This window comes from Sitodiplosis mosellana, unplaced genomic scaffold, assembly GCF_009176505.1.
Source record: "Sitodiplosis mosellana isolate CC-2019 unplaced genomic scaffold, AAFC_SMos_1.0 Smas_scaffold_6167, whole genome shotgun sequence".
Lineage (NCBI taxonomy): Eukaryota > Metazoa > Arthropoda > Insecta > Diptera > Cecidomyiidae > Sitodiplosis > Sitodiplosis mosellana.
In genome coordinates, this window is record NW_022601408.1 from 2,874,280 (window position 1) to 2,888,131 (window position 13,852).

At 33.6% G+C, this 13,852-nt stretch overlaps 4 protein-coding genes across 5 annotated transcripts in view; 1 reads left to right on the forward strand and 3 right to left on the reverse strand.

The window, feature by feature from the left end:
• Window positions 1-5,097, reverse strand: part of LOC129575482 (calcium uniporter protein, mitochondrial) — a 30,227-nt gene extending 25,130 nt beyond the window's left edge. The window contains exons 1-2 of the mRNA XM_055459181.1: window positions 4,833-5,097; window positions 659-809 (exon numbers count right to left, since the gene is read on the reverse strand). Of these exons, the coding sequence (XP_055315156.1) occupies window positions 659-809; window positions 4,833-4,937 (256 nt within the window). The 5' untranslated portion in view covers window positions 4,938-5,097. The remainder of the gene's footprint in view (window positions 1-658; window positions 810-4,832) is intronic.
• A 95-nt stretch (window positions 5,098-5,192) lies between these two features.
• Window positions 5,193-7,634, forward strand: LOC129575486 (protein Tube). Its single transcript, XM_055459187.1, has 2 exons — window positions 5,193-6,058; window positions 6,167-7,634. Exons 1-2 carry the CDS (start codon window positions 5,871-5,873, stop codon window positions 7,065-7,067), a joined length of 1,089 nt encoding a protein of 362 aa, XP_055315162.1. The 5' UTR covers window positions 5,193-5,870; the 3' UTR covers window positions 7,068-7,634.
• Window positions 7,635-8,494: 860 nt separating this feature from the next.
• On the reverse strand, window positions 8,495-9,312 carry LOC129575490 (putative lipoyltransferase 2, mitochondrial). The gene has a single exon (XM_055459193.1). It carries the CDS (start codon window positions 9,310-9,312, stop codon window positions 8,605-8,607), a length of 708 nt encoding a protein of 235 aa, XP_055315168.1. The 3' UTR covers window positions 8,495-8,604.
• On the reverse strand, window positions 8,495-11,183 carry LOC129575487 (3'-5' exonuclease). 2 transcript variants are annotated; one of them, XM_055459189.1, is made up of 6 exons: window positions 11,009-11,183; window positions 10,585-10,898; window positions 10,297-10,524; window positions 9,839-9,980; window positions 9,626-9,727; window positions 8,495-9,469 (listed from the first exon to the last, which is right to left on the reverse strand). In XM_055459189.1, exons 1-6 carry the CDS (start codon window positions 11,060-11,062, stop codon window positions 9,350-9,352), a joined length of 960 nt encoding a protein of 319 aa, XP_055315164.1. In that variant the 5' UTR covers window positions 11,063-11,183; the 3' UTR covers window positions 8,495-9,349. The 2 variants fall into 2 exon arrangements, with proteins under 2 accessions (XP_055315164.1, XP_055315163.1); XM_055459188.1 differs by having other exon boundaries at window positions 10,994-11,153.
• Window positions 11,184-13,852: the final 2,669 nt, after the last annotated feature.

The following is a 13,852-nucleotide window of genomic DNA, read 5'->3' on the forward strand; positions in this document are numbered from 1 at the left end:
ATTCCGAGTCGATACCGAGTTCGCGGATAAACATAATCATATGATGTGAATATTGGATTATATGATATGTATACAATAGTAATTAATTTAAAATCAAATGCATTGAGATTTCGGGGAAGGAAACCAACAAAGCTATTAGCTCTTTCATTCATAAAGTATATGCCATATTTTCTGCGACATTTGATAAGAATCGAATTATTGCAAGCTGAGTTTATGTCCCATTTGTTATGGAATTTGAGAATTTTTTAATTTTCTGTTCTGCACTTTATTTGAATTAATGAAAATTCACATTGAAATCGCAAATGAAACTGTATGTGAGAGAAAATCGTGCTAGTTCATGCATGTGCAGTTGACGCCACTGCCATTTCTTAGTCATAAGGAGTCGGTCATCGCGTGAGCCGTGAAAAAAGGCGTACATTTTCATTGCCATAAAATATTATATTCGCACCAAACATTTGTCATTAAAACAGCCCTTTTTTCATACCACTCTGGCAAAAGTGAATCGCGTACATATAGTTCTTGTTCTTATTCTACTCGAGTTTTTCAGTTTCGAAAAATTTACCCATTGAAATGAGGATCTCATGCTACTTATTAACATAACATTAAAATTGCTATGTAAAATTGTATTCAAAAACAAAATCTTAAGAGGAATACTTGCCTTTTTCTTCTTTCGACTTTTCGTCACTGCTGTGTGAAGACGAATCACTGGTACTCGAGCGCTTTTCATCTCCCTCTTCGTCACTTGAGCTGCCCTCAATTCGTTTCGATGTACTAAAGCTTCTACCATTGTGTATCCGATTTAACGATGTCTTGACATGAGGAAGAAAGTCAATTTTTGTGCGATTAAAAGCGATGAACACACAAACTTCATTTCATATAGAATTTCGTAAACAATGGCCATTTCTGAATCATAAACAGTGAATTGATGAATTCAATGAACTGTTAACAATGTGTTGGGGTAGAGAAAGAGGCGGGGTTGTTATTTTTTGGTTGGTTTCATTCAAAACAGTGTTACGAACGCGTGGTGTGTGTACATTGATTCGTTGTTATATGAAAAATAAAGAGTTTGCATCTGACGTAAACATTAAAAGCCAGATAAAATTGTCGTCAACAATGTATTACTAAAGTTTCGTAAAGTTGTCCGCATCCGAACGGACCGAAAACAAATTAGTTTGATTCTGATTTTGCCACGTTATTGCCATTTTTTTTCCATTATCCGATCGCAACATATGCGTCATTGTGTGTGATATATTTTTTGTTTTATATTTTCAACTTTACTGCAAACTCATAAATTTCTGTTGTTCATGAACCATGCCTTCGAATTGCAGTATTTTCAGTGTGATTTTGATGTCTTTTGTTGTTGTTGGTAATGGTGGTTGCCCCATTCATATGCATATATGGAATTTATTCTCCTATTATGGATATGGAACTCTGGGTGGAGGGCTGTCAAAATACATTGCGGTTCCGACACACTGTTTGAGCGGAAAATAGGATATTTATTTTGTGTGATAATTCATTAGTTCACTGATTTGCCTGTATGTCGCTTACGCATACACATTATATTATACACATACACCGACATGCTTCATTACGACTTGCAATTCTGAAGCGCCAAAGTGGAAGGGCTCGTAACAAACTGTATGCTGGGAGATTGGTGTCAGCTTGTGACTAGTAATAAATACATTCGAGCATGAATGCTAAATGTGTACCTTTTCTACAAATTCAATAACTTGAAAAGCCAAAAAGAGTATGCATTTGTTTCACAGTCAGGCCTGACCATATTAAGGATCTGTGTGATGTGTCGCATGGTTTTCGTTTTCTTTTCTCTTGATTTGTTTGTTTTCTTTTCGCTGCACTGCATACAACACAAATCTTTCGGTTGTTTGACAATACGATTCACACATTGTTTATGCCGCCGTTTTCTCAGTTGCTGCTATTGACACTAGCCGAATCTATTTCCTTGATTGCAGTAAACATAACCAGAACATTGCGCACATTGCTAACAACAACGAATGCCCATTGCTGTCAAACTAAACGAACGCAACAGAAAATCACAATTGGACTTCTGCCAAATGTTGTTTGACATTGTTCCTTTTCCCAGCATTCTTTCCCATTTGACATGTTCTTTTATTTTATCTTTGAAATATCATTTGTTTTAAACGAAAATTCTAGAGTTAAAAAAAAGATGAAAAATCGGTTACCATAATATGAGAATGGAAAATGCCGGAAATATACTGGCTTCTGCTTAAAAGAATAAAAAAAAAATCTTTTTTCACACACAAACGAATAATGTCCCATGAATTGTTCCAAAATTGCATGGAAGATTTAAAGATAATAGAAAAGAACCATTCGAACAGTATTTCTAATGAGCGAACATTGTTTTTATGTGCATTCAAGTTGATCGTCGAGTGATGCCGAACACATTTCCAGTCGCCGATTTTTTTCTTCGAACACAATGTTTTATCGGACACTTTCCGTTTCGGAAAAATGCGTAAAATGCCTCACAAGCATATTTTACCCTTCATAAAATATGTGTCGAAGCTTTCATGCCATTGATTTTATTTGCTCTTTAATGATGATAAATTTCAATGTGTTTTTCCACATTTTCCGAATCCTAAAATCTCTCTCTTTATTTTTCAAAATTCGGCCCGTTTATATATGTGTGTGTGTGTGTGTGTGTGCTTTATTTCAATGCTATGTGACACGGAAGGAAATAGCGTGAAAAAAAGCTATAGCATATAGCGCCGCTATAATAGCGGTGTATGATAGGTTGTTTCAGTATGATTTTTTACTGGGCGAGGTAAATTGGAAATAGTCACAGCGACAGTGTCAACAGAAGCCAAATTTATGTAGGCCACAACCGTTTATGTTGTTTAAATAATTGTTCCGAAAAATTGTCCAAGTGTTCGAACGTCTCTTATTCTGTTGGTCGCTTCTTACTTCGACAATTTACCATTCATTGTATAAACTCTTCAGTTCATCTCCTTTGTGCTTAGTAATATATGCAGGGAATGAAACTTTCAGAAGAACTGAACATGGATTGAATGAATTTTAAATGGCAGCTTCTTTGTTGAATCATTTCGAATACAGCGTGTGGTTTCGACAAAATCAATCGATTATACACACGAAAACAAAGGCCGTTTCAGTGCCCGAAGATAGGGGATTTGTTTATTCCAAATGCACCGATTAATCTTTCACCAGGCAAGTGACTGCATTGCATATTCGAGATGTAAATTGTCAGGCTTCAAAAGGGTAGGCTAAAAATATTGACACTTGCATATAGAAACAGCATCGATTGATTGAATAGCCGAAAGCTAGGTCCAAAAATACAAATAAGTGTACAATGCCGCTTCCTCTCAGCGCTTCGATTCGCTTACTTCAGCCGTGTATATATACATATATATATCAGCAATTCGATGCAATTGCACTATGGTGCAAATGCGATGGTCAATTGAATTTCAACGATTATTACTCTGTACATTCTGACTGAAGTGTACCGGTTTCGACTGAATCTCTGCACAATAATAGGGAATAAACAACAGGAAAAGATATAGACACCAAAAAAGATGACATGCAAAAGAAAAGAGTAGTGAAATATTGAAAAAGCTTATCCGATGACGAACGAGAGGCAAAAATGTTGGTCGGTCAGCTGCTATAAATATACACACAATGAAAGTACGGCCAAAGTGGAGCAAATTATTTGTGCCGAAATATTTGTTCGACCCGAAATAAAATGGCAATACGAAACAGAAGAGAAATGAAAAAAAAAAAAAATTAATCGCACCAAAGAACCGATTTTTACAATTCTTGTTGATACAGGAATTCTCGGCTCATCGATGTATATGATTTTTTCGTGGTTTTCTCTCTGGTAAAATGTTATTTTTAGCGCAAACAAGAATAAAAATTATTTGCATGAATACTCTAGCAACCAAAGGTGAACATTTTTTCCCTCTTCAATATTTGTGTGAAATGAGCTGAAATGAAAACCGATTTGATTGCTCATTTATTCGATTTCTATGCAACAATGTTTCATTATTCGTTTAAATATTGTCGCAAAGAAGTGGGGTTTATTCTAAACAAGAGAAATAAATATGTCTCATGCATCTCAGTTACTCATGTGGATAGACGGAACTAGGGGATGAGTAATTGAGTCGCCGCTACTTTTATTTTTTCTTTGAACTAGCAGCAACTGTGATGAATCAGTGCTGTAAAAGTAAGCTGAATGTCCGAATAAAATCACCTTTTTTTTACAAATTGATACCACAATCATACATGACTCTCCAAGCTTTAATCTATACTAATTTCAGAACACATTTGAATTGAAATTTTGGCTCGAGATTAAAAACGAGTGGACGATTTTTCTACCGTATTGATAATTAAGAGATCAGAGATTTTCAAACCCATTTTTGGAGCTTTCATCTCAAATCCACTCAACCAAACAGTTGATTTCATTGTAATGTTTTGATTGTTCGAAGAGGAATACTTGCAAAAAGTTACACACAACAAATCCGAATGCTTTCACACCACTGAAGGATGCGCTTTCATTTTATCATTTATTTTTCCATTTGCATTCATATCATTCTCAATAAAATCTTTTCCATGATTTTCTTTCATATGAAAACTGAAAACTTCCAAAGTTTTTTTTCTTCTTTCTTTCATTCTATTTAACTTGCATAGGAATACGATTCCGCGCTAAACCTTTATGTATGTTGTTAGAACCTTACAAACACATGCACTGCATTATAATTTATAACCCATTGGAAATTGAGTCTAAATTTCTGAAAATCATCGTTGTTCCATTTGTGTTTTATTTAAATTATCCATCAACTAACCAAATATAATTGTCCACTATTCAATTTTGTTAGTCCACAAGACCGTGCATTTGTATTTATTTTAAATAATATTTGACATCTTGAAACACACACACTTATCGCCATGTTTAAGGTCTATATACTACTGACTGCATCGGCAACCAGATTTTTTGAATACACTTGTCAACTTTGCGCTGAGCGATGAAAAAAAAAAGAAGTTTTTATAAAATCCATACATGTGATAGTCACAGTCAATGCGTGTTAAGAGCTAAGCACGCGTAATATCAATGTATACAGTGTACGGTATCCTGGTGTTGCTCCATCTGTTATTTCTAGATTCAATGCAGTCTGCATGTCAGGTGTACTTAAGAAATGACATGTACAGATACGAAAATTCAAGTGGTTCTCTGTTCATAATGTGCTATTGATAACTGGCTATTAATTTTCAAACGGTTTGAATTTTCTGTTGTTTCACAATCAAACTGTTAGAAGCAATTTTTTTGTGTGTTTTTCTGATATTTCCCATTGAATATATTTGATTGAATTGTAATTTAGAACATTTGTTTTTATTATATTACTTCATATAGACTAGGAATTCAGTTTGAAATGTTTGACATAACATTTGAACTGTTTCCGAACATTGTGAATTTAAAATAAAGATTGATTATTACACACACTATAAAAAAAAAGTTCTGATTTAAATTATGCAATAATTGAAATATAGTAGAAAATTGGCAGCGATATGAAACTATTTGGTTGAGTTAAATTAATGATTTTTCGTATATCTCCCAATTTGAATCTGTAGAATTAAAGTTTTATTTAAGCTTAAGTATGCACAGGCACTTAAGCACAACAATGACAATTGCTTCATTGTGAATGCTATTAGTATAGAATGCCTATGAATAATGTAGAGCTGTTTATTGTGTAGCATTACGACCTGTTGCTAGATGTTGAACAGTGTAAAAAAGGGCAAAAAGTGAAGTTAAATACGAAGGGAAATCGTGATTTGGTTTAACTCACTGATAAGAAATATATAAAACAGACGAAATTGGTTGAATTATGTCAGTATCACCGAACATGGAGCTGAGACACTTGACAATTTCACAAACATTGCAGCTATCGCAAATTTTAGACAACAATGAATCATGGAAGTCTTTAATGGAGAAAATTCCACGGAATTTAGCTGACATCAAAAATGAGTCCGATTCAATATCAATAACACGAAAATACAGCGCTGAAAATATCCAGTAAGTGTTGATTGATTGAATTTTATTTCCATTTTTTTTAAAACTGACTGTGAGTTTTGAGCGATTTCTTCTAAAAGTCAAAATTATAATTTCACCTTTCTTCTATAGGCAAATAGACGAAACGAGTAAACAAATGCGTCGTTCGCCAACGACAATTCTGCTGGATGAATGGGGAACATCGGGTCGAAAACGTGCAACAGTTAGTGATTTATTGGATTTGTTAGTGAAAGTGCAACTGTTTCGTGCAGCCGATTTTGTTGCAATGGATATTTTGAATTCATCACCGCCAGAGAGACCCGTAACTGGACCAGCAGCTAAAATTGACATATCATTGCCACCAGAAATGTTTGACGAAAAAGCCGTCGAAGAGCTTTTAAACAATGCTGCCTACCCAGACTCATCACATTTGGTCGGACATTTGGATTCAATTATAAACGACAACAATAGAGACTACAGCATCAGTGCTAGCATCGATCATGGTAAACGAATCAATGAACTATTTCCAAATAGCTCCGAAGAATATATGTCAGAGTCCGATTCCCATTCGGACCTTATCGAATTTTCCGCTCGAACCGTGTCCAGCAGCCGAAACAATAATCCAAACGATCGGCAATCACATCAAACACCATACACAGTATTTTCACCTGAGCTGCCATTAATCCAACAACCAAGCAATTTACTGATCATTGATGATTCATCAGTAATGACGGCCACGGACAGTGCCAGCGAATGGAGTGCCGATGATAATTCACCTCAAATACCTGCTAACATTAACTTATCCACGTACATCAGTGCAACCGAATCAAAAATCTTGACAAAACAATATAGCCATTCCATTGATAGTCAAGTGAACAGTTCACTCATTCCGGACATTGAAAATCTCAAAATACGAAACGATACAAATGGTGCTTCCGTGTTGAGCGTATCGAATAACGAGAAAACTGACGCAATTGAAGTAGACAATGAATCATACATTCCAATGTTATCCCTATTAAATGGCAAGAGTTGAATATCATTTGTGAAATTTTAGAGCATTGTAGAACGTAGAGAGAACAAATGTGTCACCGTTTTTGTACTGTTTTGTACTTAAAATTAGTATTCGGAAAATGTTAAATAATCTGAGAATCTCTTCACAACACACGTCGCACAAAGGAAACATATAAATACCAAATCAAAATCAGACAAAAATCCAGAATGATCTGGACAATGTATGCGATGGCGATTCATTGCTATCTATTAAATGTGTCAAAATTTTTTTTTTTACTTATACAACACATTTGATTTGCTGCAAAAAACAAATTACGCAGATTCTTTTTTGTCTGTTTATAATTTTATTTGTTACTCATGCATTGACTCACTCTGATAAAGATTTTTCACTCAAACAAACAAATTTGCTTTCCATTCCAAATATATATATATATATATTCTGATATTATTTTAAAGAAAATTGAATTTAAGGATATTTGTCATGAAAATAAAAACTAACGGTTTTATATTTTAACCATAAAAAAAAAACATTGTAACAAACTTTCTGGCAATTGGACAATAATAAATGAATAAGTAATCTCTCCGAAAATAGATTGTGATTGTGTTTTTTTTTATTGATTGATCATCTTCGAGCGCCGTGAATTGCAAAATCTCAGCACAAAAGGGGAATGTATTACTGAAAAATGATAAGAGTTTGCGTGTGTTCTATTTTTTGCTCAAGAAGATTCCATAATCTATCACCCAGTCATTGCTGACCGTCTAGCAGCTCACCATTATAAACACACAAAAAATGAATTCAAAATAAATGAACAATAAAATACTCTTTCAATTGTCTTATTGATCCGATTTGATTGGTAGTCTCCTATGAATTCAATTTTTTTTTTTAACATAATTTAATACAAATATAAAGATGTCATATTTACACCGCAAATTGAAACTATATGCCGTTATTGCAGAAACACATATATGTATGTGCATTTCTATCGTATTTTCGAGTGCAATGTTAAGTTACTATTGCTATTGAACGCATTACTAAGAACGTTTGGTTTTTCAAGGAGAAAAAAAATATTCGCAGAATTGATTCGATCGTATCAGTTTTCTCGGCAACTAATAATTTCTCGGTTGACTCATTCCGAGACAAAGAAGAAGAAGAAACACCGAGTAATTGCATCAGAAAAGAAAAATCGATCCTTCCATCAGTATCTATCACTTACGAAAAGCTATTTCAAAGTCCTGCATCACTGCGATTGTGATAAGAGTTTGCGTGTGTTCTATTTTTTTTTGCTCGCTTGGAGATTCGTTAATCTATCATTCAGTCATGGGTGACCGTCTAACAGTTTTAATGTATCAGTTGTCTCTGCGTCAAATGAAACAAACTTTAAACCCACTTTAATCAGTGAAACAAACGCGCGAGCATACAAGGGAAACAAAAAAAAAAAAACAACATCGTTAAACGTACTCGTGTACTCATTTTTATTTCAGTCTCAAAGTAAAAAAAAAAAACACGTTGTTCATTAAGAATATTTTACTATATGTATACAATAAAAAAAAAAAAACAATTAAGCAGCTAGATTCATATGATCCGTATAAAATTTGGTTTCATCATCAGGCAATTCAATTAGTTGACAGTTAAAAGTTTGTTTAAAGCTATTTAGAAATAGTGGCGTTGTCTCGCTAATCGACACATTTCTATTTAATTCTGTGGTCAATGATGTAACACTTTTGCCGGTCAAACCACACGGTACAATGTGATCAAACCATTTCAAATCAATGTTACAGTTCAGTGCCAGTCCATGTGATGTTATATAACGTTTACCATGCACTCCCATAGCGCATATTTTGCGATCGTCGATCCAGACACCGGTGTCGGATGTAGTGGTTGCATTAAGATTGAATTGCTTGCACAGGTCAATGATTGTTTTCTCCAAATGGCACACGTACCATCTGATGCTCGGTTGAAAGTCCTTCAAATTGATTATTGGATAGGCAACTAATTGGCCGGGCCCATGAAATGTGATCAAACCACCGCGATTGGTTTGATAAAATTCAGCGCCTAAGCTTCGTAGATGCGATTCATCATCGATGCTATAGTTTTTGGTGCGAATGCCAATCGTGTACACCGGCTGATGTTCCGTTAATATTAAAATATTTCTGAATTTATTCTCATTCTGTTCACTAAATTTTGATGTGATAAATTTTTGTAGATTCAATCCATGTGCGTATTTTATAAGTCCCGTTCGTAAAACATGTACTAATGGCAGTGACATCCTTAATTTCGTTTTGTTTGTTTGTTTGATTGACTGATTAAAGCAGTTTTTGTCGTTCAATGTAAGCTTGTTCACCGTATTCTTCAATGAATTTTTGCGCTTCAGTCTCTTTTTCCACTTCTTTATCCTTCAACTTGTAGTACATCACTTGCGATATCTTTTGTGTAAAGAAAGATAGAAAAAACAACTTTCAATTTAATTCAAACATTTGAAACTGAACGTAACCTCAACGCTTAGTTTGACATTTGCCATACATACAAAGAGATAGGGGGATAAAGACAGCAGATGTGACACATCATATTCAAACACTTACATATACATCGATTGCCGCATAGATTTGTTGTTCAGGCGATAAAGGCATTATGTGCCACTTACTATTTCGCACTTTTTTGTCTTTGTTGATTTTCAGCCGACACTGAAAAAATGTGTGAAACAATCAAATGACAGATAAATACGTAAATCACGACTAGTTAGAGAATATGGTAAATTAAAAATGTAGTGCAAAAAAACTGGGATAAATACATACAAGATACCAAACCAGTCGTTCCATACTCCAACGGCCGCCAGTGTTCATAATTTTATTGCAGTATACGCCCAAATCAATGCATTGATCGACCATCTTTTGGGAGGTCACCTCGGGAAAGTCTCTCTCTAATTTTCGGCAATCACTTGAGTGTCAATAAGAAGAAGAAGAAGAAAAAAAAACATTCGATATTTATACAAACGAGGAATATGTCATCAAACGAACGATCAGGTCATCGAAGAAGAGGAAGAATTGAAAAAAACAACAACGAAAACACACATAAATCAAGTCTTTTGATTATTATGAAGCAAATATTTTTTTCGAATTATTTTCCATGAATTTCGCAAATAGGAAATCTCTTCCATTCTATTTTTCAGTTTTTTTTTTTCTGCTTCTTTTGAATTTAATCGGTTTGTTGTGTTTCATTCTATTACGTACAATAGTCTAACTAAAATGCTTACTTTTTGATATTGACTCCGTGTAAACAGACTTTGTCATGCAGTAATAATTGAACCAGTGCCGCTGGCAATTTTTTAAGATTGGCGATGTGCAGAACGTAGCACAGGTCAACAGCGGCGCAAAATTGAATGACTGCCGTTTTACCGGGTCCCGTTTGGAAGGTGAATGGCCATTCCATATCGAAAGCAATGGGAATCATTTCGTTTGTTTGCTGAGCATTCACCCATGTCCTGCAGCAAAATACAATATTCGTTTAAATAGAAAGAAAATATTGAAACTTATCAACTTACAGCAAAGTGTCTGCAGCGTATGCAATGTCATAAAACTCAGTATAGTATTCAACTTTTCCTTTGTATTCGATGAATGCCGGTTTTGGCTTTGGTCCGGTTGCTAATCGTGGATTTTTTCGGTTTACTTCTGAATTGAGATCCAGTGAATCCGTTTGTGATACAATACTCGATCGTGTCCTGTACCGTTTTAATGTCGCACAACTAGCTTGTTGATTGTCTTTTTCATTAGTCTTGTTCAATGTGTTTGCATTTTCCTTTTCTTCAACAAAATCGTTCACATTCATTTCCATTCTTTCAATACGAACGGTGCATTCCTGATTAACGAAATATCAAAGCATCCATAAGTTGTGAAATAGAAAAAAAAAACACGAAACGAAAACAGTGAAATTATCATAAAAATGAAATGAACCCAGTCAATTCTTACCATCGAATTCATCCATTCCGGTAAAGGCCGCTTTTGAGCTATATCCAATTCCATCTTTTTGTTTGTCCTGTTTTTTTTTTTATTCAAATTATTTACGTTGACCACAAAAAGTTGACACAAACCTCTATCCAAGCCGAGTATTGATTGTGTCAAAAGCGAGTTTTCGCGCCAAAAAATCACTGACTTCAACAACACTTTTTTCCCATCTTGTAACACTCTTGAGACGATCTAGCAAATTTTCGTTTGGCGCGATGTTCGTGTGTGTTTAATCGAATCGCTCTGAACAATTATGATGTTTTCGCATAAATTTGTAGCAAATTGAACGCATTTTTCTGTATGTTCAGCTAAATTATCTACCTGCCATTTTTTTTTAATCGTATCTATCTTTTCTATTCTCTTTCTCAATGTGAATGTATTTAACATAATGAAGAAATTAACGAATAAAGAAAAAAAAAGAAAATGATTAAAACGTGTTTTTTGAGAGCAAATTATGCGAAAGTAGCAATGAACAAAGTCAAAATTCCAGAATAATCAATGACTTCTTCAACATTTGCAAAAATGTTCGTTGACGAACGCTTATCAGGTAGAGAAGAATCGATCATCATCTTACCATAAACCACTTTAAACTTTCTTTTTTTTTTTTAACGGAGAATTTGCAAAAAAGCGAATTTATCGGGCAAATTTAATTTTTCTCCTTCGAAATAATATGCATCTTAGGCGTGACATAAATGCCATCGATTGAGTCAATAAATGGACGAAGAGTTTGCCTTCATCTGAATTTGTCCAATCTGTTCTGAAGTCTGAAATCCCCCTCAAAGAGATAATTCGAGTTTGGAGAAGAAACAAAATTCGCATATGAGGTCATATTTGGCAAATGCGATGCTTGTTCAATATATTATACTAATAGACAAATATAGCTTCATTGTACATGCTCTAGTCGGGAATTACCCTTATCATCTGTGCTAACAAGCAGTTAATATTTGAGTACTTAATACATTGCCTCCGCCTTAAATTCTTAGCTATGGATAAAACCTATCAAATAGTTTTTCCATCAATTGCAAGTTAATTTTTGTACAGCTTTTCAAATCTATATACAAACCACTAACTATATGTAGAAAGTCGCGCGGTATTTATACAAAAATATGAAGATATTCGTTCATATATGTTCTTGGAATTGAGACTCGAACTGATTGACTGTACTTCACATAAAATGTCACACTAACAGCAACAAAGGAAAAGACAACATAAAAACAGGTGTTCGTGATTTCCGCTTCGTTCAACAAATAACCTAACGTTGACCAATAGTGTATGTGTTAGTAGGTGGCGAATTTCCACTCAAACTTCCCGGGAATATGATACAAACATCGTCCGTGATTGTGAAATTTGAGCCAACATCATTTTAAAGAAATATCTATATATTTTGCTGAAAATACAATAAAAAAAAAAACGTACAGTAAGCAGATAATGCGGACAATAGAGTTCAATAAAATCGCACACTTAAAATTTCATCGTTTTTCAATCCATTTATTTCCAATGTTTTATTTATTTCGATCTTAAGTGTCTAATTTGGGAGATTTGCATGAATCTTTGACTGTACAATTCCACACGATTGATTACGTGCTTGTTTATTTGCTATTTTCTTTTCATTTTGTTTTGAATTTCTAAATCTTTTACAAATGACAAATCCATCGAAAAAAAAATTGTCATGAGTGAATATTAGCACGTTTTATTTCGATTAAATGGATCATCACAGGAAAAGTGTGTCTCCATTTCTTGTTGTTGTTGTTATTGTTGTTGTTGGTGTGTTAAATTTAATTTGTAATTTGTTTAAATAGTTTTGTTGTTGTTTTTGTTTCAGCCTAGGGTGTGGGAACGGGTTTCTGCAGCAAAATTGAAAAATGTTTAATTGTTACAAGTAAATGCTGAAATACATTCACCTAAAATCTGGCGTTTTTATTATATAGATTTTTTTCTTCTTTTTTCGATATTAAAAAGGAGAATGAGTTTGTAACTAAAAAAAATTTATTAAATCATAAGCAAAAAAAAAAAAAAAATATAATAAGAAAAATATCGATAAAGAACAATATTCACATTACTCGTACATAATAAAATTTACAAAGTTTTTTTTTTTCTCCTCATCAATTTTTCTGATTTGATACTCTAATTTCATCGGAGTATAATTTTTAATAGTTTACTATTTTGTTTCACTTAAAGTCTCATTTCGTTTTTGTTGTTATTTTTGTTGTGTTGTTGAATTAAAAGCATTATGCTTTCGGCAATCTTCGATAGTATGATGGAATTCAATTTCGTTCATGTAAATGCGTGCTTGAATTCAATCGGCAGAAAGTGAATTCTTTCAATGGATTCTCCTTTGTTCATTTGTTCATGCGCTTATTTAGAAAAAAAATATATATTCATTTGTATTCAGAAGCATTCCGTCCGATAGAGCCGAATCTTCAATGCCCGTCAATAGTTTTGTTCCATTTTTTTGTGTTTGTGTTTTCTATTTATCAGTTTGGGATGAGATTTTATCCACCGTAATAACCATCATATTGAAATTCAGCTATTTGAAACCAAAATCAAAATGCAGATCAATTATATTTGTGTCAGACGATGTACGTTTTACATGTTTTTTTTTTACAATTTGCTTGCATCGTTTTGCTCTATGTTATCTGTTTTTTGTTTGTTTTTAAATTCACAACGGAAAAAATTATTTTACTTTCATCTTGTTTGTGTGTTTGTTTTTTTTTTTTTTTTAATCTAACGTTATATCATTATAATGTAAATGCGCTTTCTGTTTTACTTGTTAAAATGTATTCATCTTTTTTTATTCTTCATATAAAC

Excerpts from the sequence above, each read along its gene's own strand:
- LOC129575487 (XM_055459188.1), bottom strand. The coding sequence starts at position 11,062 with ATGGAATTGGATATAGCTCAAAAGCGGCCTTTACCGGAATGGATGAAT. Across the intron at positions 10,525-10,584 it reads TACGCTGCAGACACTTTGCT|GACATGGGTGAATGCTCAGC; the intron begins GTAAGTTGATAA and ends ATTTTGCTGCAG. Across the intron at positions 9,728-9,838 it reads AACGACTGGTTTGGTATCTT|TGTCGGCTGAAAATCAACAA; the intron begins GTATGTATTTAT and ends ACATTTTTTCAG.
- LOC129575490 (XM_055459193.1), bottom strand. The coding sequence starts at position 9,312 with ATGTCACTGCCATTAGTACATGTTTTACGAACGGGACTTATAAAATAC.
- LOC129575486 (XM_055459187.1), top strand. The coding sequence starts at position 5,871 with ATGTCAGTATCACCGAACATGGAGCTGAGACACTTGACAATTTCACAA. Across the intron at positions 6,059-6,166 it reads TACAGCGCTGAAAATATCCA|GCAAATAGACGAAACGAGTA; the intron begins GTAAGTGTTGAT and ends TTTCTTCTATAG.